The sequence below is a fragment of the Balaenoptera acutorostrata genome, chromosome 1 (assembly GCF_949987535.1).
Source record: "Balaenoptera acutorostrata chromosome 1, mBalAcu1.1, whole genome shotgun sequence".
Classification (NCBI taxonomy): Eukaryota; Metazoa; Chordata; class Mammalia; order Artiodactyla; family Balaenopteridae; genus Balaenoptera; species Balaenoptera acutorostrata.
The window spans coordinates 159,849,487-159,876,452 of NC_080064.1; the positions used below are offsets into that span (position 1 = coordinate 159,849,487).

Below are 26,966 nucleotides of genomic sequence, written 5' to 3' on the forward strand. Positions count from 1 at the left end.
GGTCACAGAATAGCTGCTGATGCTCAATAAGATCAAGCATCTCTAAATATCACCAAATATCTAGTCAGTTTCAAAATTTCTTGAACATAATTTTTCTACGGTTCGTTTATTTGAATCAGGCTCGTATTATATTTAGTTATTTTTAACAATACTATATGCTTAAACCCCAAATTTCTTTTTATGAGATAAAAATAAATCCCTGTTTAAGCTAGTTTTCCCAGAGTTTTTATGTTCCCTGCAGCCAAACTGTAATATGGTATACAATTTGTTAAAATTAAAATTTCCTCACATTAGCAAATTAACACACCCTGCTTATAGAAATCTTTAAACACATGGAAAAATAGAAATAAGGAAAAGAAAATCAGAGTCCCATCATTGTAGTACTGTTAACATTTTGACATATTTTCTTCCAGTGTTGTTTGTATAGTTGCGATAATACAGTAGTAACAAATTTCTGTCCTTTTTTGCTTACCATTAAAAAAAAGCATTTTAGTTGTGATGAAAATATTCTAAAATTGATTGTGGTGGTGGTTGTACAACCCTATGAATATTCTAAAAATCACTGAATTGTACACTTTAGGTGAATTGTATGGCATGTAAATTACATCTCAATAAAGCTGCTATAAAATTTTTTATATAAGCATTTTCTGTCATGATAAACTAATATTTTTAATTCTTGCATAGTCATCTATCAAGAGGCTATACTTCAACTTATTAAAGCATTCCCCTATTGTTGGATATTTGGATTGGTTCTACATTTTGGCTGCCATGAAAATTGCTACAGTCAACTTCCTGGTACCTAAGACTTCTCTGTATCTAGAATTAGCTCCTCCCAGAAGCCAAAATATTATGCCAAAGTGTAACATTGCTTAAGCATTTATTGAGCATTTATTGAGGGTTTACTACCAGTCAGGTGTGGACCACACTAAGTACTTTATATGCATATCATTTCTTCAAATTCTTCATCACCCTAAGAGGTCTATTTTATCCCTATTTTCAGAAGTTGAACTGAAGCTCAGAGAAGAAACTAATTCACCCAAGGTCACAAAGCCAATAAACAGAGGAGCTCAGGTGCCTACTCAGCTCTACCTGCTCCCAGGGGCCATGATCATTACACCCCCTCACCAGGCCTTAATTTTTTCAAACCTTGCTAAGTTTCAATGGTGAATATGTGATCTTGTTCTAAGTGGTTTTCCTTTCATTACTGGTGATGTTGTCTAGTTCTTCATGTTTGCCAAACCAGACAATTCCTTTTTTGTTAATTACCTGTTGTGGCCTTTCCCATAATTGACTGTACAATCTGACGAGTGAATAAAATGTGATCCATGGCTTATTGCCATAGTTAAAGAGAAAAACTCCAGGCACAGTTTCCTTTCTAGAGGTCTGCACAAACATGAAAGTACCTTTAATGGTAGCCAACCTGACTCGGGGAATTTCCTACTATCAAGCCCTTTGACACAAGTGCCTTGTTCTCTCCCTCATTGCTTCTACCTGTCTGAGCCTGGCTACAGATCCTTGAGAGCAACACAGTGCAAGGGAAGACTACCTGGCTATGGGGCTGGGCCCGCCCCCTTAAGAGTAGCCTCTCTTCTTTCCTGAAGAAAGAGGGCTTGGAGCAGTTCTCAGCCATGCGCTCATCGCTCTGCTTCTAAAGCACTTAACCAAAGAGTGGCTTCCTTTCCACAGTTATGTAGACAAATATCACAATGTTGAAGATGCCAAACACAGCAAGTTTCAAGCCTACTGGAGACGTTTCTATATTCCTGCTCCCAGCTCTCCTGTTCACTATGCAGCACGCGTTCTCTCTGATGTTATTCCATGATTTGAATCTGATGTTTGATGCTCCCGCAGCACACCTGTGAAAACAGTAGTGGCTCTTAGGGTTGTGTACAACTGCTACTTGAGCACCCCTTAAAATCTGTGGGCCTTTGGGCCCAAGGGGGTAACCACAGTGGGGCTTTAGGGAAGAGCGCCACTCATTTAAAACCTGTGCTAATTTCAATGAGTAATGCTAACAGGGAATCACCAGGATGTGAGATCTCTAAAATCCCACAGAGCATTTATTTATCACCCACTGTGTAACGTCTTTCAATGCTGGTGCAAGGCCAGCTTAGGGACTTACAGATCCCCTGGTCCCCAGTGGGGATGGGTACAAGCTGATGGGGGGCATCAGTACACTGGCCCTCTTCCTTCTCTCTCCAGAGGTATAAGCACTGCCTTTCAGGGTGGAGATGGTAACTACTTTTGAAATCTGCTTATTTTGCATTTAAAAGGGCAAGAGGGTAATTTCTGATCTGCTAGTCAAATCCTGGAAATCGGCCAAAGTTTATTCAGAAGTAAGGGAACTTTCCAGAAGGCTTTACTCTCTGACCCATAAAATGTCCTGTCTTGAGCGCTTATTTCAACTACTTGCTCTTTTCTTTTTTCTTCTCTTTTCCCTTTCCCACAAATAGGAATACATGTCTCTAAATGACTACAAATCAAGAAACTTGGGATCTGGTCTCAGCTCACCGTGATTTATGGCATCCTCCTCAGCCCTCTGGCCTGTTTCCTTATCTCTAAACATGGGTGGTGAACTGGACAGTATGTAAGGCCCCTTCGGCTTTGAAATTGTGAGATATCACCAATCTTTCTTCTTTCTCAACACATTCTTTTTTTTTTTTTTTTTTTAATTTTTATTTATTTATTTATTTATGGCTGTGTTGGGTTTTCGTTTCTGTGCGAGGGCTTTCTCTAGTTGCGGCAAGCGGGGGCCACTCTTCATCGCGGTGCGCGGGCCTCACTGTCGCGGCCTCTCTTGTTGCGGAGCACAGGCTCCAGACGCGCAGGCTCAGCAATTGTGGCTCACGGGCCTAGCTGCTCCGCGGCATGTGGGATCCTCCCAGACCAGGGCTCGAACCCGTGTCCCCTGCATCGGCAGGCAGATTCTCAACCACTGCACCACCAGGGAAGCCCTCAACACATTCTTTACAGACTCAAACCCTTCACAGAAATCTGAATAATGAATTTTTTTCCCGGAGTTACATAAGACAATAATATCTCCTCATATGTTAAGAAAAGCATTACCTTCTTCCCTCAGAACGCTTAGAATCCAGGCAGAAGCCTTCTAGGGCTTTTGGTTTACTGGTGGAAGCCTTGGGTCTCTAATGAATCAAAAAAAAAAAAAAATATATATATATATATATATATCAAGAAGAATTTATTGTTTCTGATGTTTTGTACAAAGAATCTTTTTTTTTCTAGAAAAAGTCATATACTCTGAGAACTGATAAGTTTTTGGTATATCAGGTTGTTTAGTACTTCATAACACAGACTTTAACTTTGCCTTCCTTTATTCAGTAATTAGTAAAAACACCCAAGTTCCGCAGAGTAATATTTTACTTCAGTGATTCACACACAATAGACATGCCAGTGACGAGGGTCACATGATGCCAGCAGCATTCTGTTCTTAAATATCAACTCTTTCTTTTGCTCTCTTATTTGTACTTTTTTATTGCTTGGAACTTTTTTATGAGCCTGCGCCATTTTTATATAAAGAATAAAGTTATTTTAAAAAACAAGTTGGCGATGAACGAGGACTAGAAAATAATTTAGGAAAGTGAAAATGTTCTGTAAGAGGGGTAGAAGGAGAGACAGTCGTGGCGTTTTTCTTTTTTCCTTTTCCCCCAGATTTCTTTCATGATGGTATTTTTTTCAGTAAAGTGAAAAGGTATAGCTCTTTAGGCCTTTGTTTCCTCCCTGTGAAATAGGGTTGTAAAGATTAAATGATTTAATATATGCGAAGTGATGAAAACATCTCCTGGCACATAGTAAGCATTCAATAAACATTAGTCATAATGATTGTGATAATGATAATTGTTATTAATTTCATGTTGCTGTTTCTCCTCATATGTCTGGTTTTCCTTGACGGTCCATTCATTATTTAAGATTCAGACCTTATCATCCTCAAATGTCTGCAGTGTCCAGGGTGACCCCTAAGAATGTGAAGATGTGGTATCAGATGATGTTGCTGACTGCTGTTTATCAAGTTCCAGGTCCCATTTCCCAAGAATTCACTGAGCCTCCTAGACCACGCTGCCCCCATCTGGTAGGCAGTCTCGTTGCTCCATTTTGAAGATGATAAGTTAGAGGCACAGAAAGGTTCAGTAACTTGTCTAAGGTCATACAGTATTATCAATGGAACTCTACACTAGACTCCCCTCTACCCTTCAGTTTCTAAAAATAATTTCCCTCCTACAAGAAGTCTTCTTTATTACTCGATCCACTCAGATCACTCATCTGGTCTATATTTCTTTGGCGCTCATATACATGTTCTGTACCTGACTTTATTGACCTGAAATTTTATTTATTCATTCAACAAACATTTGTACTGTGCTGCTGAGCACCAGTCCCCATGCTGGCGGTGAGGATTTCTGAAGGGACCACCACACCATCCCTGTCCTAAACAGCTGACCATTGAGTGTGGGGATTTTGTAAGTATTCTGCACTCACTTCCTCTCTCCAATCAGACCATCTGTTGGATCTCACAGAGCTGTTTTCTATTTCTCTTTTTCCCCCTGTTTTATTGAAGTAATTGACACACGTCACTGTATAAATGTAAAGTGTACAACATGATGGTTTGATTTTCCATTTCTCTTTAATCAACCCATAATATCTACCACTGGGTGTAGATATTTGCCCCCCTCCCAGGGGCTCAGGACCCCTGAACACAACAGGAGCCTCTGACACCTGCCGTGCTGCCAGAGGCCTCATGATACTGCCAGAGGCTGAGGGCAAAGCAGTCAGGCACCAAGAACTCCCAGATATACGGGAGCAAGATGGGACTTGCCTCAGACAGGGAAAGGACTGACCGACACCAGCATAGAACAAGAACCAGAATGAAAATCAAAAGGAGACATTCTTTTTTTTTTAATGTAATTTTAAAAAATATATTTTTTTATTTATTTATTTTTGGCTGTGTCGGGTCTTAGTTGCGGCACGTGGGATCTTTCGTTGCAGTGCGAGGGGTTCTCTCTAGTTGTGGTGTGCGGGATCCAGAGGGCCTGGGCTCAGTAGTTGCAGCACACGGGCTTAGTTGCCTGTCAGCATGTGGAATCTTAGTTCCCTGACCAGGGATTGAACCCGCGTGCCCTGCATTGGAAGGCGGATTCTTAACCCGCGTTCCCTGCATTGAAAGGCGGATTCTTAACCACTGGACCACCAGGGAAGTCCCAAAAAGAGATGTTCTGACAGCAATATTGAGAAAGGCTGACTAGGGTGTGACGGAGGGTAGGACAGGACAGGGGGCACCTGGGCATTCACGTGAGTCACAGAGTTACCAGGAGAAAAGAGAGCCCTGGTCTTAGCAAGTGTGTCATCAGGACACCCCAAAAGAGCACGTAACTCTAACGAGTCTGGACAATCACCTCCAGGATGTGTTGTATCAGCAGGTGTGATGGTCTCAGCCCAAGGTGGGGTAGAGAGGGCATGGCCTGCTCTACGACCATTTACTACGGGTCACCCCTTCCCAGCCTAGGCCACCAATGATGAGTCAGCTACTGCCTCCACCTCTTCCCCTCTACTCCCTGCCCCACCCTCTTAAAGAAGATGTTCTCAACAGTGGTTTAGTGATACCCGGGCAGGGTCTCTGCAGATGGTGGGAGCTGTGCCAGGCACAAGAGCGCCACATCTGAGGGAGCACTGTTCCCAGCATGGACATCTCTGCACATACACTATATCAGTTTCCTGGAAGAAGGAAGCAAAGACTCTTGAGGTAGAGAGACTTTGAAAATTCCCATGTGCGTGGGCTGTGGGGGTCTGCTCACCAAGAGACACTCCAAATGATTTCCAAGGGTGTCGGAAAAATCCTTTATAAGCACATTCTTTTCTTTAAGCCTTTTTAATTACAGAAAGTTTCAAACATATACAAAAGTAGACAGTAGTAAAATGAACCTCCACGTACCTGTCACATGCAACTTCTTTTTAATTCTCTTAAATTTAAAAATAGATATGTTAAGTAAAGCATTAGTATAGAAATCTGTTGCAAAATCAAATTATAGGATTTCACAGCTCTTAGGCAATCAGATACTCCCTCCCTCTCTTTCCTCCTGCCATAAGGAGGTATAGGTCTTTGATTTCCTTTTCTTCTATAATTTATTGCCCTTACTAACATTCCTAGAGTTCTCCTACAGTATGTAAAAGGTAGACATTTTGATTTTCAAAAAAAGAGTAATTATGGCCTATCAACATGACTCTGCAGCCATCAATAATAATAATAATTATAATGACTATATAATAGGGAAAAGGTTATCGATTAATGTTAAACACAGTAAACAGTATAAAACTGTATGTACACAGTGATAGCAACTGTGTAAATACATACTGCATATGCACATAAACAAAACCTAGAGAGAAAAAACTTAAATCAGAAAAAATTAAATCAGTTTTTGTGTCAGGTGGCATATTTGTAGCTGATTTATTTTTCATCTTTAAACAAGTCCTTTAATGTTGTTGTAATATGATTTTCACTATAAACACCATTTACAATGGAACTAAAAAATATTGGTGTTCATTAAAGCAGTGGCTTAGTGAGGGTAAATGGCACCCATGGGGAAATGGAATATTTCAGCTCCTTTCTCCCCATGCTCAGAGCTAGATTCTGCAAACACAGCTGTTTTTGCAAAGCATTCACAGCAGAGAGCAAGGGAATGCGTGGCCTCCTTTGCTGCTCCACCCTCTTCAGGACATCCCTGGCATTCAAGTCAGAAAAGTAGGGCTTCCTTGGTGGCGCAGTGGTTAAGAATCCGCCTGCCAATGCAGGGGACACGGGTTCGAGCCCTGGTCCGGGAAGATCCAACATGCCGCGGAGAAACTAAGCCCGTGTGCCACAACTACTGAGCCTGCGCTCTAGAGCCCGCGAGCCACAACTACTGAAGCCCGCGAGCCACAACTACTGAAGCCCGTGTGCCACAACTACTGAAGTCAGCGTGCCTAGAGCCCGTGCTCTGCAACAAGAGAAGCCACCGCAATGAGAAGCCCATGCACCGCAACGGAGAGTAGCCCCCGCTTGCCGCAACTAGAGAAAGCCCGCGCCCAGCAAAGAAGACCCAACACAGCCAAAAATAAATAAATAAAATAAATAAATTTATTTAAAAAAAAAAAGAAAAGTATACCCATCCACCTATTACTGATCAGCTGTAGTTATAAATGTGATAGTTCTAGGTATACCAGTACAATAAACCATGAGTGTCTCACTACAATACTAGCTAACACTTAAATAGCATTTCCTGGGTGTCAGGCCCCACTCTAAGCATTTTACATAAATAAACTCACTTAATCCTACCTCCCTATGAGGAAGATGCTTTTTTTTTTTTTTTTTTTTTAAGAGGCAAAGTTTTTTTTTTTTTTTTTTTTGCTTGATTTTATTTATTTATTTATTTATTTTTGGCTGTGTTGGGTCTTCGGTTCGTGCGAGGGCTTTCTCCAGTTGCGGCAAGCGGGGGCCACTCTTCATCGCGGTGCGGGGACCGCTCTTCATCGCGGTGCGCGGGCCTTTCTCTATCGCGGCCCCTCCCGTCGCGGGGCACAGGCTCCAGACGCGCAGGCTCAGCAATTGTGGCTCACGGGCCCAGCTGCTCCGTGGCATGTGGGATCTTCCCAGACCAGGGCTCGAACCCGTGTCCCCTGCATTAGCAGGCAGATTCTCAACCACTGCGCCACCAGGGAAGCCCCAGGAAGATGCTTTTATAATGCCCATCTTACAGATGAGAAAACTGAGGCATGGAGAGTTTAAGTAGTGTGCCCATGGTCACACAGCTGGTGAGATGGTGGAGCCAGGAGTCAACCCAGGCTGTGCAGCCTCGGAGTCCCTCCCCCTCACACCACGGCGTACTGCAGGATGATGGTGTTGCTTTACTAGAAGGGAGTTAGAAATACCATGCCTGAATGTTTAACATCTTGGGCATTGAACATGCCTCAATTCAGTTGATCTTTCTAACAACTCTAAGAGCTAATCATCACCATTTTATAGATGAGGAAAGAGAGACTTAACGGTGCTAAATTATTTGCCCCAGATTACACAATTAGTGAAAGGAATAGCTGCAATTTAAATCCAGATATTCTGGCTTCAACGTCTATGTTTTGAGGGTTTTGTTTTGGAATCTTTCTATTGGGGAAATTTATCATTACAAATATATCAAAACATATTTCTAAAAACTGTTTTTGTTCGTTGATAAATTATCTAATCATCAATTAATTTCTTGTAGAAGTAACACTTGCAGCCAGATCTCTTCTTAAATATTTCGGAAATTGGCTTTTTAATAAGATTTTTCCAGGTAGACTATTCTGTGCTAATTCTGGCCTACTTATGTATATCATATTGAATCTGAAAGTGGATTGTGTATGAACTATTATGCCATACTGTATTACGGTTAACTACAAAACATTGGGCTGATATCCAGAGCCAGAAAGAATAATAATCAGTATTCTCATTAAGTCATTACTCATCCGAAAATATATTTGGTTTTTGAAAAATAATCTACCTTGACTAAAGCCATTCATATTTGCCCATAAAGAAATACAAGTTTGTTTGCATATCCATGAGAAGTATATTTTACACTGTAGACCCAAACCTAGCCAGAAATGTCCTAGGCTGATACCTACAATTACAGGCAATCAAAGGGGGTGCTGCAGGGGTTTCCCACCCTTCCTTTCTCTTATTCTTCCAGGACTTCTTACTGTTGGATTCTGGGCAGTCAGGAGCAGTGAAGCTCCGGGGGGTGGGAATGAAATTCTCTCCTAACTAAAATGTGTTACATTTTCCAATTACTTTATTTCACTACCAGATATTTTTACCGATGACTTGGCAAACTGGCAGTTGCAACCCTGATTACAGGCAGAAAACACCTTTTGATTTAGAACAGTTTAAAATTGAGTTAGCCCAAATCCCTTTATTGACTAAAATGATTAAGTTAATAAAAGATTTTACAATAATTTCAGACCCTTACTTCACTGTTTTTGCCTCAACCTCGATTTAATAAAACTCTCATCTAAAACATTGTGTTCTTTTAACCTAAGTAATGATTTTGAATTAATTTAAAGCCTTTTAAAATAATCTGCATCACATTAACAAAAGAAAGGTTAAAAACCTTGTGATCATTTTCATTTCTGATTTTGAAAAAAATCCTCTAGCAAACCAGGAATAGAACGGGAACTTCCTTAACCTGATAAAAGGTGTCTTTAACACCTATACCAAATATCATACTCATATCATGCTCAAAGGGAAAATATTAAAAGCATTTTCTTTAGAATAAGAACCAAGGAAAGAATTCCTACTATTATCCCTCTGATTTAATATTGCAATAAAGAGATCTTAGCCAGCACAGTAAAACAAAAAGAAATTAAAGGTAATCAAACTGGACTACAAAGAATCTACAGAAAAATTATTGTAATTGCAAAGAGTTCATTTTTAGAAGATCAATATACAAAATCAACTGCATTTCTATTTATTAGCAACAAACCATTTAAAACATAATTTTAAAAAGATACTATTCCCAATAGCAACAAAATTTAAAAGCCTACCTAACAAAGCTACCTAATAAAGCTAACAAAAGATGAACCTGACCTTCACTGAGAAAATAATAAAATCTTACTGACGGACATTAAAGAAAATTTCAATAAACGTAAAGAACATGAACAGGAAGACTCAACAGAATGAAAATCCAGCTCTTTCCAAATTAATTTATAAAGTCAATAAAATGGCAATCAAAATTCCAATCTGAATTTTTTATGGAACTTGATAAACATTCTAAAATTTATATGGAAGAACAAAGGGACAAGTAAAATAAAGACACCATTTAAAAACAACGACAAGGTGGGGGAAGGGTTGCTATGGGAATTAAGACATTCTGCTCTCAGCACAGGCTAGATGAATTAATCAGAGTAGAGACCCCATTGTATTAATCATAGTTTTTATTTTCTGTATTTTATGATGCTTTGACATCTTGGGGCCTTGCTAATCCTTGAGAGACGGCCTCTCAAAGGGCTAGCTAATTCCTAGAGATAGTAAAGCAAGCCTTTCATATGCAAACCAACCAATCCAAAACGCATACCCCAAGCACCTTCCTACCTAACTCTCACACACTAAGCCGTTATTTCTCCTAGTTGGCCAGATATTGGACAACTAGGGACCACACTTATAGCCCAGAGCCCACTAAAATTATTCAAACTAGCTAATCCTAAAATGTTTACCTGGCTTGACCCACTCCTTCCTGCAAACATCACACTAAAGGCATGAGCCCATGCTTTCTTTCACTCCTGCTTCCTGCCTGACCCTGATACTTCCCCATGTGGCCCTGCATGGCATGATCTGCCTGTTCCTCTTGGGAACTGTAGGTAATAAACTCTTCTTTCAAAGGCAGTTGTCTCCATGTCTATCACCTTACCATACTTGATTAAAACAAATCCTATGTACATTTTAAAACACCCATGTATGTATAGAAATTTGATATATGACAAGAGTTAACACTGCAGCTAAGAAGAGAAAGGACAGACTGCTCAAAAATGGTTTTGGGAACAAGATGGGATAGATGTGCTTCTCCCAGTTTCTTCTGCTAAGTACAGCCAAAAACCTGGATGTTATATACAAAGCAGACATAAAAAGACTCTGAAAGATGGAGAGAAGCAGATGGGCTAGGGACCTTGGGACCCGAGGAATGACATGTGGTGAGTGCTCTGAGTTTTCTTTGTACCTCACAAACCCTGGACCGGGTGCTGGAGAAGCCGTAACCTGGAAACATCAATGGGTTCAGACAAAAAAGCCCCCCAAAAGCCAAAGGACAAAGAAAGGGAAAAGGAGCAGCCTAGCAAGACAGAAAACTTCTTGACAGTAACTGCTCTCCTTCAGCCAAATAGCATACTCCACTCCCAACATAAAGGCACATGGGAAGCTTGGATTTCCACTTCCATGTGTCAGAAGTCCCCTCCCCAGCTGGGTGGTGTCAGTGCAGGCCACGTGGGAGCCCCTGCAGCATCCCAGCAATAATAAGGCACACATACACACACCAGGGCATCAGTGGAGGCCCAGTGGGGGAACTGGACTTCTACCCCCACATGAGAGCAAAGAGTTGGCACCCCTCTTCCCCACCAGTGTGGAGTATGAGGAGGTCAGCTAACGCAAAAGATTTAGATAAGATCTGGAGTCTCATAACTCAAGTGAGAAAAAACAATAACAGATGCCAACACCAAGATGACAAAAATATTCAAATCATCTGACCAGGATTTTAGAGCAACCATCATAAAATGTTTCAAGGAACGATATAAGACATGTTTGAAACAAATGAAAAATATTAATTCTCTGCAGATAGTACAATATATACAGAAAAACCAAATGTAAATTTTAGAATTGAAAAAAATTCAACAACCAAAATAAAAAATTTATTTAGATGGGCTTGACAGCAGAATGTAGAAAACAGAGGAAAGAATCAATGTACTTGGAGACAGACGTATATAAATAATCCAAACCAAACAAGAGAGAGAAAATAGACTAAAAACAAAACAAAAACAGTCTCAGAGTCTTAAGGGATTAGAAGATCTGACATGTATGTAATCAGAGTCCCTAAAGCAGAGGAAGATGGTCAGGCTAAAAAAGGTATTTGGAGAAATAATGGCTGACAATGTTCCAAATTTGGCAAAAAGCAGTAATCTACAGATTCAAGAAGTTGAATGAATTCCAAACAGGATAAACCTAAAGAAATCTATGCCAAGACTTGTCATAGACAAACTTCTGAAAACTTTTGTGATCTCAAAGGACATCATCAAGAAAGGCAACATACAGAATGGGAAAAAAAATATTGGCAAATCATGTATCTGATAACAGTCTAGTATTCAGAATATATAAAGAACTCTTACAACTCAACAACAAAAAGACAAACTAACTTGTTAAAATATAGGCATATGGCTTGAATAGACGTTTCTCCAAAGAACATATACAAAAGGGGAATAAGCACATGAAAAGATGTTCAACATCATTAATCATTAAGGAAATGCAAATCAAAACCACAATGAGATACTACTTTACACCCACCAGGCTGGCTTTTAAAAAAAAGTTGGAGTGGAATAAGAAGTGTTGGCAAGGATATGAGAAATTAGAATCCTCATATATAGGTAGTAGGAATGTAAAATGCTGCAGCCACTGTGGAAAACAACTAGCCATTACCAAAAAAGTTAAGCATAGAACTACCATAAGACCTAGCAATTCCACTCCTAGGTATATATCCAAAAGAACTGAAAACACGTACTCAAATATTTGTATGTGAATGTTCAAGGTAGCACTATTCCCAATATCCAAGAGGTGGAAAGAATCCACATGTCCATCAATGAATGAATGAATAGCAAATTGTGGTATATCCATACAATGAACTGTTAGTCATAAAAAGATACAGATACATGCTGCAACATGGATGAACCTTGAAAACCTTAAGCTAAGTGAAAGAAGTCAGTCATAAAACATCACATACTGAATGATTCCATTCAAATGAAAAATCCAAAAGTAAACTCATTGAAATAGAAAGTAGATTAGTAGTTGCCAGAAGGGAATTGGGGAATAACTGCTTAATGGGTACTGAGTTTTATTTTGGGGTGATGAAAATGTTTTGAAACTAGATAGAGGTAGCAGTTTCACAGCATTATGAATGTCCTAAATGCCACTAAAGTGTTCATTTTAAAACAGTAAATTTTATGTTATGTGAATTTAATCTCAATTAAAAATTTTTCTGATTCCTGTCATTGTACTGTGAATGTCCTTATGTCTTTAGTCTAAGGAAATACATACTAAAGTTTTGGGGAGGGAGTAAAAGGTCATGATGTCTACAATTCAGTTTGAGAAAAAAATAATAGATAAAATTACAAAACAAATGTGGTAAAAAGTTAAGACTTGGTAAACCTAGGTTAAGGCCACACAGGAACTTTTTGTTGGAATCTTTCTGTAAGTTTGAAATCATTTTTTAAAATTACACTAAAAAAAAAAAAGACACCTAGGGGGAGTTCCCTGGTGGCCTAATGGTTAGGATTCTGGGCTCTCAATGCAAAAAAAAAAAAAAAAGCCACCAAGAAAAGAGTGAAAAGATAAGCCCACTGGTGGGGGATGTTGTTAGTAATGGGAGAGGCTATGCATGTGTGGGGGGCAGGGGTTATATGGGAAATCTCTGTACCTTCCTCTCCATTTTGCTGTGAACCTAAGACTACCGCAAAAAAATCTTTTTCTCACACACAAAAAATCCCAAGCTACTGGAAGATATGTTCTACACTTAATGACTAACAAAGGATTAGTATCCAAAATATATAGAGCTCTTATAAATTAACAAGAAAAGGGTAAACAATAGAAAAATGGGCAAGAGAAATGAACAGGCATTTCACGGATGAGAAAACACAAATGACCAACAAACACATGAAAAGATGCTCAACTTATTAATAATAAGAAAAATACAAATTATAATCATAATGAACTACCATCTTCCAACCACTACATTGACAAAAATGAAATCTGGCAATACTAAATTTTGAAGATTTAGAACAATGGAGCTCTTAATATATTGCTGGTAGGAACATAAAATGCTGCAGCTTCTTTGCAGAGCAATTTAGCATGCTGTCTTAATTTGAAGAGAGATATAACCTTTGATTCTACTGCTAGTGGAGCAGTTCCACTCCTAGATCATTCATTCAATCAGAAAAAGATTTCTTGTACATTTACACAATGGATCATTTGTCACAATGTTTGTAGCAGCATTGCTTGTATTAGAAAAACTTGGAAATGATCCAGATGTCCAATAAATAAAGAATGGATAGATGTATTTTCATAATAAGTATATAGCAGTAAAAATGAATGAACTAGAGCTACAAATATGGGATGAAGCTCACAGCATAATACTGAATGATAAAGGAAAGTTACAGAAGAATACTTACATTATGTTATAATTTAAATAAAATCCAAAATCATGAGAAACTAATGTCTGTGGATACTGTAAAGAAAAGGAAAAGAATGAAAAGTAGAAAACTGAGGTCAGTGGTTACCTTGGGGGAAAGGAAGGAAGGGAATATGATCATGGAGGGATACATTGGGGTCTTCAACTGAATTAGCAATGATTTTTTTTTAAATCTCTGGAGTGGGACTCTAACTACTCATTATGTGATTCTTTATAAATTTTTAGATGCATAAGATATGTTATAATAAAATGTCAAAAAAAGTTTTTCAGGTTTGAGATTTTTTTTTGTCCACTTGGGGAAATTCCAGGTACCCATATGCAGATGTGTCATCCCATTTTAACTCTCATGATTTCTGTAGCATGGTTTAATGTGTGAATGGAAGGGTCACCAACAAGTGCCTCGCAAGGACTTTCTTTGCAAAGCAATCATCAGAAAGAAAGCCTTTGCTTCCATGGGTGAACAGATGTTCTGGAGTCCTTCTGCGATATAAAAAAAAGACACTAGGGGGAGCTGTTTCACTACTCAGGTGCCTGGTGTTTTTCTGCCCCTTTGGCAGCTTGATATACTGGAAAGGACAATAGAATGGAAACTGGGAGACTGGAATTCTATTCCAATTTTTCTTCTAACTCTCTGTGCTTTGGGCAAGTCATATGCTGTCTCTGCTTGTTTCCTCATCTATAAGATGTACCATATAGCCTCCTCCAAGAAGCCTTTCCGATAGTAAATTGCATAATCAATAATTATCTATAGTAAATCATGCCTGGACTCATTAATTGCGAGGAATAGTGCCTGGTGCTCACAAAGCCCTAACAAGTCCCGAGAGATTAAAATAACTCAGGGGTCCTCATGTGAGAGGTACAACAGGAAGTTCCTCTCCCTAAAATGGATACATATATCTATACTCATAATGCAAATTATAAATTAGCTAAAGTCAGTATGGTTATATTCTTAGATGAAAGGGAAAGGAAAGCTGCGTTTCCTAAACAAATTCATATTTTTCCTACAGAAAAAGACCACCACTGCTCATAATTCGGTTTTATGAAAATAAATAAGTTTACCTTTATTATCATCTTAGAATCATTGTAATCACAGTTTGGTTTCACTATCTCTTCCTGCTGCTCTTGTATTTCAAAACTGGGTTCTACTACACAGAAAGAATCAGCATGTAATCAATAAGATAAAGGTATATTGATCGGGCTTCCCTGGTGGCGCAGTGGTTGAGAATCTGCCTGCTAATGCAGGGGACACGGCTTCGAGCCCTGGTCTGGGAAGATCCCACATGCCGCGGAGCAACTAGGCCCGTGAGCCACAACTACTGAGCCTGCGCGTCTGGAGCCTGTGCTCCGCAACAAGAGAGGCTGCGATAGTGAGACCCGCTCACCGCGATGAAGAGTGGCCCCCGCTCGCCACAACTAGAGAAAGCCCTCGCGCAGAAACGAAGACCCAACACAGCCAAAAATAAATAAATTAATTAATTTAAAAAAAAAAAGGTATATTGATCATTAGGCATATTTAAGCATATCTACCAGGAGGTCAGTATTTTTACAAGAAGAACGTTAAATTACATTCCTTGTAAGGATGGCATTTAGCTCCCATTAGCACATGTCATAGGTAAGAACAAAGGGCTTATTAAGTAGTTATAGAATATGTAATTTACTCTTCACTTTGATCCAACTGTAGTATACAACTACTATTGGGAATAAGGATGTTTTTCAATTAATTAAGAAACTATTGTAGGGATGTTTAACCTGATCAGGTCTCCTAAAATCTTTACATGCAACTCAAACCACACATTTAATGGTATTCTTAATGGTAGTATATTCCCTTGGTACATTGGGCCTTCTGATTGCAGCACGTGAGGTAGGCCCTGCACATAATTATAGGCCTACAAGGTATATTATCAGCAACAATAGCAACTGAGACACAGAGAGTAAAAATCCTATTAAAGTTCTGGCACAAAGACAATGAAACAGATCTCAGAACTGGAAATGAAAAAGAGACATGAAGCTTTCTCTCCCTTCCTTTTCCTTCCCTGGAATGTCAGTGTGTCCTGCACTGGAAGTGTGGCAGAGCGGACATGGACTCAGGGTGTCAGCATGCCTGGAGGACAGTGAAATGGAGTAGGGAGCTATGGATATGGAGGGGACTTTGGGGTGCCTGGTGGTTGAAGAACAAGAGCAGTAGGGGATGGGACAGCATGGAGGCTTTAGTGTGCCCTGTGTCCAAGGAGGACAGTAAGGGGAGGGCCACATAGAGGTGCTGGCATGTCCAGGGGTCAAGGAAGTGATGATGGGGACTATGCAGAGAAGGAGCAGGCTATTATGATTGTGAGACTGGTTACACTGAGAAAATTAGAAAATTGAGCAAAAATGTAAATATACTGAGGATAATGGAAGGCAGGTTTCTCACTGTCAGAGAAGTGACTTACAAACACAGAAAGGGGAAAGGTTAGAAGGAACACTGCAATGCTGGATTGTAATTGGAGGTCAATATGGACTCATGGTTTAAAAATATATATAGAGGGCTTCCCTGGTGGCGCAGTGGTTGAGAATCTGCCTGCTAATGCAGGGGACACGGGTTCGAGCCCTGGTCTGGGAAGAGCCCACATGCCGCGGAGCAACTAGGCCCGTGAGCCACAACTACTGAGCCTGCGCGTCTGGAGCCTGTGCTCCGCAACAAGAGAGGCTGCGACAGTGAGAGGCCCGCGCACCGTGATGAAGAGTGGCCCCCACTTGCCTCAACTAGAGAAAGCCCTCGCACAGAAACGAAGACCCAGCACAGCCATAAATTAATTAATTAATTAATTATTTAAATTAAAAAAAAAAAGAAATTTGCAATAATGTCCTTCAGCTCATTAAAAAAAAATTATATATATATATATAGAGAGAGAGAGATAAAAATAGTGATAGATGCATATGTGTATGTGTACATATACACAAACATTTATTTTCTAGCTCTGTCCACTGAGAGGACCTAGAAGCAATAACTCCCCAGCAACCAGGAGCTCACTGAAGGCCTAGATCTTGGTTGCTGAACTGATAACCTGCAGTAAAAGGAACCAGTGTTCCTGGGGCAGAAAAAGTACAAGATGAGTCTGAAACATCTTTTTGGGCCAGAAATGAAGGAAATGCTCAAGGAATGATGAAGACACGTCAAAAGGACACAGTATCCATCTTTTTTTTTGCCTCATGGCATGTGGCATCTTAGTTCCCTGACCAGGGATTGAACCCACGCCCCCTGCAGTGAAAGTGTGGAGTCTTCACCCCTGGACTGCCAGGGCTCCCACTAGCCAAATCTGGGACAAATTGAGCATTAGGATAAATAATCATATCAACAGGTACAACCACTGAAATGAAGAGTCAATGAACTCATACTAGTATGAATGAATGAATGAATGAACGAACATATGAACAAACCAACCAACCAATCAACCAACAAATAAATAAATAAATGAGGGTGAAGGGAAAGTCTTCCTCACAATAGAATACCAACTAATAAATTTAGAAGAAATAATAGAAATAGAAACTTCCAATGGGTCATCATGATCATAGAAGTTGAATTAGGCAGTCACTTATGGGTACTGGGCTAATGGATAAAGTTTGATGAGGTGTCAATTCAGAATATTTCCCCACAAAATACTGTTCAGTTCCAAAGGGGAAAATGATGGCTTTACGGAGGAATCTGAGAGACACCAACTTTTCCAGGTGATTAAGGCTGGCATTACTAGCAGTGGAACAGAATGAGAAGAGCACAGCATCATTTCTGAGGAATTCCTGCCTGGATGCATGGCCTCTATGAATAGTCAAAAGAAAAATCAGAAAAATCACCTGCAGAATGAAAGGCCTATGCTCTTTAAAACAGTCAAGGGCATTTGACAGGGAAAGACTGAGGCACTGTTGTTCCAGACTGAAAAGACGTGACAGCTAAAGGCAACACATGTTCCTGGATTGGCCTTGGACCAGAAAGCAAAAGACATTATTGGAACAGTTGATGAAATCTGAATGGGGTCTGAATATTGGATGTTAGCATTGAGTCAATGTAAATTTCATTATTTGGAGTGTTATACGGTGGTTATGTGGGAAAGTATCCTTTGGGGGTAGCAGAATACATGCTGGAAGGCTGAGGGGCTTCATGTCTACAGTTTGCTCTCAGTGGTTCAGAAAGACATAATGGTAGGGTACCTGCATGCCCGCACACACACACAAACACACACACGAAGGACCTAGTGTATAGCACAGGGAACTATACTCAATATTTTGTAATAACCTATAAGGGAAAAGAAGCTGAAAAAGAATATATATATATATATATGTATAACTGAATCACTGTGCTGTACACCTGAAACTAACACATTGTAGATCAACTATAGTTCAATAAAAAAAAGTGTGGTAAAAGTTAACAATTAGATTATCTGGGATATGGGAATTCTATGTACTATTCTTGCAACTTTCCCTAAGTTTGAACTTATCTCAAAATAAATTATTCAAAAAAATGTTTAAAGGGGCACGGGATGGCTTTAAACCTAAGACTGAGAAGAAGGAATCCTATATACTGGGAAGGCACATATGACTTTTTTTAAAAGCTTGGTCTGCCTCATTCAACACACGGTGCTCACAGAGAACAATCTTTAGTTATATCTGTATATTTAACTATATAAATATATCTGTAGGCACCTGTAAATCACATTCTATAGCACTTGAGAGTTCAATTCTAAAGATTCAGTTTCCATTATATTATTTTTCACTAAGTATATTATTGCTTTGTATTGCAGATAATTAAAGATCATGCTTTTTATATAATAATAATTTTAATGATAGAATAGTACTTATTGCACTTATATAACTCTTATTATATGTCATCACTACTCTATTTTACATATTTCTACTTAATCCTCACAACACTCTATGAAGTTGAGACTATTATTATCCGTATTTATAGATGACAAAACTAAGACACAGAGAGGGCAAGTGTCTTGTCAAAGTTAGTGGCAGAACTGGGATTTGAACCCAGGCAGTCAGACTCTAGAGTCCATATTTTTGATACACATATTCTTTGTTTCCAGAGCTCTATTTAAATTTCTTCAGGACAGAAACTACGGCTCCTGTTGCTCCCATTTTCTTCCTGAAGAAGGTCTAGCACAACGCCCTGTACACAATAAATAGTTGTTAACTCACAGGCTGAGATCCAGGGGTGGAAGCTCTGTTACAACCATTCCCTGGATGGTCATCAATTTGTGATGACCTAAGCATTGTCTCTCAAGAGAATACATCAAGGTATGTCCAGGAGATGCCACAGACTAGGAAGTGAGAAAGCGAGATCTTCAACATCAGTGTAGGATAAAGTTTCCTTTCAGTTTGGTCAACAGGGACTGAGTAACTCCCTCTCCCCCCATATTCCTGGCGTTGAACTAAACATAGAGGATTCAGACATAGGTTTTTACCCTCAAAAGTTTACAGCCTAGAGCAAAAGCTCCTGGGCAGAGGGTGGAAGTAGGGGTTGATTGAAAAGGCAGATTCCTAGAACCAGACCCACAGAATCCATTTTGAGAAACTCCTAGTGGAATGTAGTATAGGACAGGTGGCAAGATAAAAAGAAGGCATTCCAGGATGGGAGAACAGAATGAACGGAGATTCCGGCAGGAAACAGCATGCTCTGTCTGGGAGAGAATAAGGAAGCACACAGATGGGGCCAGGAGCACACACCTCCCAGGATCAGCTGCCCTATGTGTGTTGCTTGCATCAGTCCTCCGCAACCAGCATGCATGTCCGAACACTTCACCCTTTGGAACCACTCCCAAACCCAGGGTGACAATACGCCCTGTTTCGCCAGGACAGTCCTGTTTTACTTCTGTTATTCCAGAGTCCCTTCTGGTTAGTCTCCCCTTTCATTCTCAGAAGCATCCTGTTTGGGACGATAAATTATATGGTCACCCTACTTAAACCCCACGTTATGCAACCTCGATGTTGTAGATTATTTTGCCTCCCTACTGCCCCCAAACCCTACTTTTTTCCTCTTTAGGGGAAGGGGACTTAGAGCCTGAGTTATACACATTGGCTTAACTCCCTCCTCCATCAGTGGAAACATAAGCTGTGTCTAGAGTCTATCTGATGAAAAAAAAACCCAATTAAAAAAAAATAATGACTTGGCTTTCTGGTGGTCTTAATCACCAAATCAAATGGGCCATATATGTGACTTGATAAAACACACAGAGTATGAAAAAGTGTCCAGAAATCGACGTAATCCAAAGCTCAAAGTGGTTTGTATTCCACTAGAAACCTACTAAAATGAGAGGAAAATGTGTGTTCACTGGTGTTTCAGAGAAATGCAAATACTACCTTTGCAGGTACTTAGAGGACTGTTAGGTACAGACCACTGCTTTTAAGTAATTAAAGTCTATGGTGTTCGACAAGTGTCTCAATAAACACATGTTCTACCACCTTTTAGGTGGAAATTTAAGTGCTTATTTACATTTACTTTCAGATTTAAAGTTGAACAGATGTCTTGGGGCCCTTCCGAGAATCAAAATGGCTTATATAAATCCTTCAGATCAAAACATTTTATGCCATCACAAACTTTCTATTAAATTCTGTTGCCAATTCAAAATATTGATGTGGTTTTATTTCGGGTTTATGTAAAGCAAAGACTGAAGGGCACTGGTCCCACCTGATGCATTTTTAAATACTCAGGCTGCCGTTTCTCCTGTAAATGTCTTTGCAGGAACTATACAAAAGGGTTTTCTGTGGAAACGAGGTTTGATGAATGGAAAGGATCCCTTTAATGAGCCATTTAGAAGATTTAAAAGATCCTTTTAGAAAATTTATAAGATATCAGAATTCCTTCATCTAATTTGAATTATGTTTAAATGGGAAGTTAAAGCTACAGCGTACTGCAGGAGTGTTTACTTGGAGGCTCCTTTTCATTTGGTATTTAAACTCAGCAAGTAGTTTAAATACTAGATCACATTTGTAAACTTAACCTATTTGTCACTAGAGTGTTTGATGAGGTGAGCTTTGGACTCCTACTACGTGCAAGAGCCTGTGACAGCCAATGAAGGGAATAAAAGGCAACTGTAAAGGGATGCACAGGATTGGCCTTTGAGACGTTCCTTAAACGATCACAGTATTTTAACAGGAAGAAAAATGGGGAGGGGGTGGGAAAATGAAAGGAATTCTAGGCATAAAGAACAGTTGAGGCAAAGGCACGTGGGAAGAAAGTGTGAGAGATGCAGAAACAAGTAATTATGGTTTGGATCTGACGATGAGAGAGATAAAGTTACAGGAGACATTGGTGTCTCCTCATGGTGCATAGTAAGTTTCCCTCTTGCTCTAAAGTCTCCAGGCAAATTAATAATGTGATTCAATCTCTGCTGATAGATTTGAACCTGAATTGGGAAAAGTTGAAGTAAGAGGCCAGTTAGGAGGATTTTGAAATTGTTCAAAAAAAAAATTTTTTTTTACAAGTAGCTGAATGCAAGCTAAGATAGCAGCAGTGGGAAGAGAAGGAGGGATAATTTTTTAAAAACTTATAATTCTAATCCATGGGACTTGGCGATTGTTTATACCTAAGGAGCTGAGGGGCGTGGCATCCCAAGACAACTCGGAGGCTTTGAGCCTGGACAGTGGGAAGGCAGTAAAGCCATCAGGATAAACAGAGGCCACACATGCAGGTTGGGGTGAGTGAAAATGAGCTTGATCCTGGATAGCCTGAGTGTGAGGTGCTGGAATATAACCACAGGGGGAAGTATAAATACATATATCTAATCTTCGAAATGTTCATGATGACAAACATTTGTTGGGTGAATGCGGGAAGGAGGGAAAGCAGGAGGGGAAGAGAAGGAGAAGGAAGGAGCCCTCCAGGACAGAAAGCAACTGGATGTGCAGGCCTAAGCCTAGGAGGGGTGTCCTGTGTGGAGGTTCTATGTGGAGTCACGACATAGAGGCAGGAAGTGAGGAGACAGCAAGGGAAACGATGCAGAGCGGAAGGGGAGAGGGCTGAAGACAGACCTCAGGCGCAAGCTTCTTTAGGGGCCAAAAGACAAAGACTCAGCACAGAACAGGAAGAGGGTAGAACCAAGAACCGAGAGAGCACAGAGCTGCCAAAATCTAAGAAAGCAGGTGTCTCTAAATACGGAGGGACAGTCAGTGGTCAGAAGACTGAGAAAGGGTCCCTAGAGTTGATGACCTGGAGTTCATTATGGGAGCTAATGATGTGTCAGGTCCAAGGCTAAGTGTGTTACCGGCCTTTCCCTTCCCAGCCACCCTGTAAGCGGGCGCTGCTATTAAGCGCTGCACTAGGGGAGGCTTAGATCTGTTAAGGTCGCACCACTAGCAAGTGGAAGGGCAGGGTCTCTAAGCCAGCTGGACTTACCCAAACCTTTTACTCTCACACACCTGGCCTTGCGCTTCAATGACCTCAGTGTCCGGGAGAGAGAGAGAGAGAGAAGGGAACAGGAACTCACAGTTATTCCATGCTCACTGTGGGTCTATATGAGACCACGGGTGGCACAAGGGAAGAGAGGGGACACCAGCTGGAGGGGAGAGGGTGGCTATCTCAGGGTGAAGAGATGGCGCAGGAGGACACTGTGACTCTGGGTCCTGTGCTAGAACATGGAAATAGTTTCACAAAACAGAAACCTGCATTAAAATGAGCTTTTTTAAACTAGGATTTTACCATTATAACAGAATGTAATGACTCTCTATTTCCCTTCTTAATACACATGAAAAGTGCTATTTTCTATATTTAATACATGTGTAAAAGTATTCATGCGTTAGAATTGTACATACTTTTTTGGGTCCCTTGTTTTTTTCTGATGAGAATATGATATTTCCTTTCAAAATGATAGTGACATTAAACTCTGGATCATGGGAAACAAAAGGAAAATAGGCCATGAGAACATATGAGCTAGCAAAGGGAATACACACCAATGGTAGGAGTGAATTCTCTCAATTGTAGGGCAAAAGATTTTTGTGAGGGGAAGAAAATTCACTTTGCCCTTCTGAGGGAAAGGAGCATTTCTGCAGTGGCCTTTGTGGAACACACAGGCCTTCCCCTGGGAGCACAGGGAGGGCTCCTACCAGGGCGGCTGTCACATTTGTACGCCTCTGAGAGAAATACATTGCAGAGCCTGAGCTGGCTGCTCATCTGGGCGCATTTTTAGTCTAGTCATTGCCCCTTCAAAGCAGCTGTAAGCCTCATGCATCCCTGATTGTCAAGATAGGGCAGGAGGATTTCTTCTGTATCCCAAGAAGCATCCAGGGGAGGGAAGGCCAAACCTGTGCAAAAAGGCTTTGAAATCAGGGGAATCGCCAGGAGCAGAAAAGGTTGTTAATCAACCCTCGGCTTCAGTCTGTGAAGAAGCATTTTGATAAACTTGGAGCAGTTGTGTGCTGTTGGACATTCAGCAGAGGTTTTAATGCAGGGGATTTTAAATGAGTTCTCCAAGTCACAAATATTTGGGAAGTTTGAAAAGAGGTGAGATCATTTAACGCTATGTCCACCTAGTGACAAAACAATGAGTGAAAATGAGAAAAATCGAATCCACCCATTGTTTGGATGACCTAATGATCAGCCTCAGGTCTGGAACTGCCCTGCCCCTCCACCACAACCCCACCCCAGGCCTGGATGTCTCTGTGAAATGCCCAAGGCTGAATGTCCACAAGATCCCATGAGTTCCATGACAACCCCTCCATTCTAATGGCACTAGGGTCTTATTGAGGGTCCTCAACGAGCAAATTCAAACATCCAATTCAGACCTGACCTTGAGAAGCAGGTTTTCTGTTTGTACTAACCACCGTCCATTGACGTTGCAGAATAGCGTTACAAGAGTAGGACTGAACAAGAGCTTCCCCCTCTGACCTGATTGCCCGGAGTTGGCTAGCACCAGGTAGACAGTCTAAAGCAGTGGCAAAGCTTGCAAACTGAAGGACCAGCTTTCTCCTAGCCCTCGCATAAACGCACCTCTGTGGAGGGCTACATGCTGGGAACCAGGATGGCTTGAGACCACAACAGCTTGCTTGTGCAGGTCTGACCTGCAGTCCTGGGCAGTCGTGAGCAGTGAGTGTACAAGCTTTCCTCTCTGGAATCTTCTAGTCTGACACGCTTTTCATCAGAGGGCTGGTCTAGTCCCCTCAGCTCCTATCTTTGGCAGGGAACAGAGGCAGCCGCAGGTCTGGGTCAAGACTTTGAACGCATCCCACATCCAGAAAGGGTCTGGGGTCGCCACTTGCCTTGAGGTACCCCCATGCTAACTGTTCTGCTCAGGGGCCAGTGGGGTCTGTCCCCAAACTCTGCTGCCATTTCCAAATGAGGCCATGCCAGACTCTCGGGGAAAGCTCTCAGTGCCTGCGCCACCACCAATACCAGGCATTACAGGGGATTTTTCAGAGGGCCCCAGGCACTTACATTGTTTGTTGAGCTCTTAATTTGAACTATATGAAACTGCCATTTTTTGTAGATCAGACATGGACAAAAATGTCATATGTTCATCCTCATAATAGAAATTATGAGAAAAGTGTAGAGTATGTGGTAGAAAGAGCACAATTATGACAGCCAGACCCGGGTTCAAATCTCAGTCCTGTCACTTTTCTGTCACAGTATATTCAACATATGCGAATTGCTGCTATGTGCCTAGTGCTGTTCTAGGACCTGGACACGTAGTGGTAATGCAGACAGACGGGCCTTACTCTTCATGGCACATTCTAATGGAAGCTTATCTTTTGGGGCTTCTTCTTAGCTATATGATGTTGGGCCAGTCACCTGAACTTCACCTAAGTATTGTGAAGGTTAAATGAGATAACGCCTGTTAGGCCAGAAATGCACAGACGGCCTTCAATAAGTGATAGTTTCTGTTATTTTACTGTGGCTCACATAGGACTCCTAATAAATATTTACTGGACAAAAGAGCCTCGGAATGCATTGCGGGAATCTTCAAGCCCACCCCTAGGAGCCCAAACTGGACACCCCTGCAGGAGAACGGCGCACCTGGGGCAGGGGCCACTGAAAGGGAAACCCACGGATCCCAGAGTTCACTGCTCCCGCCCACCCTGGGACCTGCAAGAGACCAGCTGTGGTCAGCCCCCATTAAATCAGGAAGGCAGTAGGCACAGGAGGAGTTTGGGGAGGTGCAACCTAGTTCATATTTCTTTTCTTTTTTTAAAAAAATTTATTTATATTTTATTTTTGGCTGCGTTGGGTCTTTGTTGCTGCACGCGGGCTTTCTCTAGTTGCAGCGAGAGGGGGCTGCTCTTCGTTGCAGTGCGCGGGCTACTCAGTGAGGTGGCTTCTCTTGTTGCGGAGCACGGGCTCTAGGCACGCAGGCTACAGTAGTTATGGTACATGGGCTCAGTAGTTGTGGCTCGCGGGCTCTAGAGCTCAGGCTCATTAGTTGTGGCGCACAGGCTTAGTTGCTCCGCGGCATGTGGGATCTTCCCAGACCAGGGCTCGAACCCGTGTCCCCTGCATTGGCAGGCGGATTCTTAAGCACTGCGTCACCAGGGAAGTCCCTAGTTCATATTTCTTAATGGATGTGCAATCGTTTAATCTGAAGAAAATAATTGTCAAATTTATTGATTGAGGCAAAGCAGAGGTTGAGACCTCAAAAGAGACCTGGAAATTACCTGTAGGAACTTCCGGTTTTAGAAATCAAACACAGAGTTGGCTCTGGTTAGTAAGAGAACGTACAGAATGACCAGTCCTTCCCCTGACAGTCTACCCCACTGAGGCACTGGCATGAATGTAGACATGGAGTTAACAGATTCCTTTTGCAGCCCAAGGGCCTATTTTCCAGGGTCTGTGTGCAAAGAGCCCGTAGGGATATTTCACAGGCCACCCTGCATACCATTTAAAGCTGCATAATCATGCTGGACAAGGTATGAGTAAGCGCACAGCTGCCATCTACAGTACAGCTTCTGACGGTACCTTCACTGCCATCATAGTCCTGAGCTCTGTCCCGTTCTCTGGGTCTGTTCATCTCGGGTGAGGCACAGGGAGTTGAGACCAACAACTGCACTAACTTCTTTTCATACACTTTTCTGGTGGAAGCTGAGGAGGAACGTGGAGAGCCGTTAAGTTGCTCTGTCTGTGTATGTGATCTCACTGGATTCAAAATATTTCACAACTCAGGTCCTTATTCTTGTATCTTACATTATTGGCTAATTATGGCTTTTACAATAAGGTAGACCCCACAACTACTCAACTCACTCCTTTCCTTCCACCATCACTTAAGGTAGGGCCTCTGTGGATTGGCCACGGAGTCAGGCATTGGGTACATCGGGGAACAAGACTGACGAAGTTGTACATCTTATCTATGGGAAATATGGACAATAAGTACATAAACAGTTAACACAGTGCACACACTAGAAATGCAAAAAGAGCCCAGGGTGATATAATCAAGAGTTACTGGTGTTTCACTATTGTAAAAAAACAATCCTTTCTCTTTGGCACCAAATTTACTAATCTGTGAGTAAGAGCTGGGTTTTAAATTTTTTTCCTATTTCTATTTTAATGGTTTTTATTGCATAGGTTCCTTCCACTGTAAATAATTTTCAATCTTTGGAGGTAGCTTATAGGTAATCATTGAGTAGTCTCTAATACTTGCTGCATACGTACGTAGTATTGGGCCAGGTGAAAATCCAAGCTTGTCAAGTTTGTTCTGTAATTCATCGTCACTCAGACACTTCACATCCACCATGGTGATAAAAGTTTGGTCTCTTTTCTGACAGTGGAATCCTTGAAATAGCAAAACATTACGTTCCTTAAGACAGACTTACAAATGAGAACTAAAACTTTACCAGTCCACAGAAGTGTTTACGACCCCAGCTCCCCAGTCTTGAGGGCACACAAGCAATAAAGCAAAAATCACCATTTTCTGCCGTTTTTCTGTCATAAATCTCTTCTGGATTTAGTGGCCTCAATGCAAATCTTTGGATGGGTGTCACTTTCCCCAGTGTCTTTGGGGTTCAATTATTTCTAACTTTTCTACTCAACTAATGGAAGAAAAATCTTCTGCA

At 41.0% G+C, this 26,966-nt stretch overlaps 1 protein-coding gene across 1 annotated transcript; it reads right to left on the reverse strand.

The window, feature by feature from the left end:
- Positions 1-1,657: 1,657 nt before the first annotated feature.
- Positions 1,658-26,647, reverse strand: LEMD1 (LEM domain containing 1). Its single transcript, XM_007182818.1, has 5 exons — positions 26,566-26,647; positions 25,876-25,998; positions 22,743-22,813; positions 3,067-3,143; positions 1,658-1,856 (listed from the first exon to the last, which is right to left on the reverse strand). The coding sequence occupies exons 1-5, from the start codon at positions 26,645-26,647 to the stop codon at positions 1,658-1,660; spliced, it is 552 nt and encodes a 183-aa protein (XP_007182880.1).
- Positions 26,648-26,966: the final 319 nt, after the last annotated feature.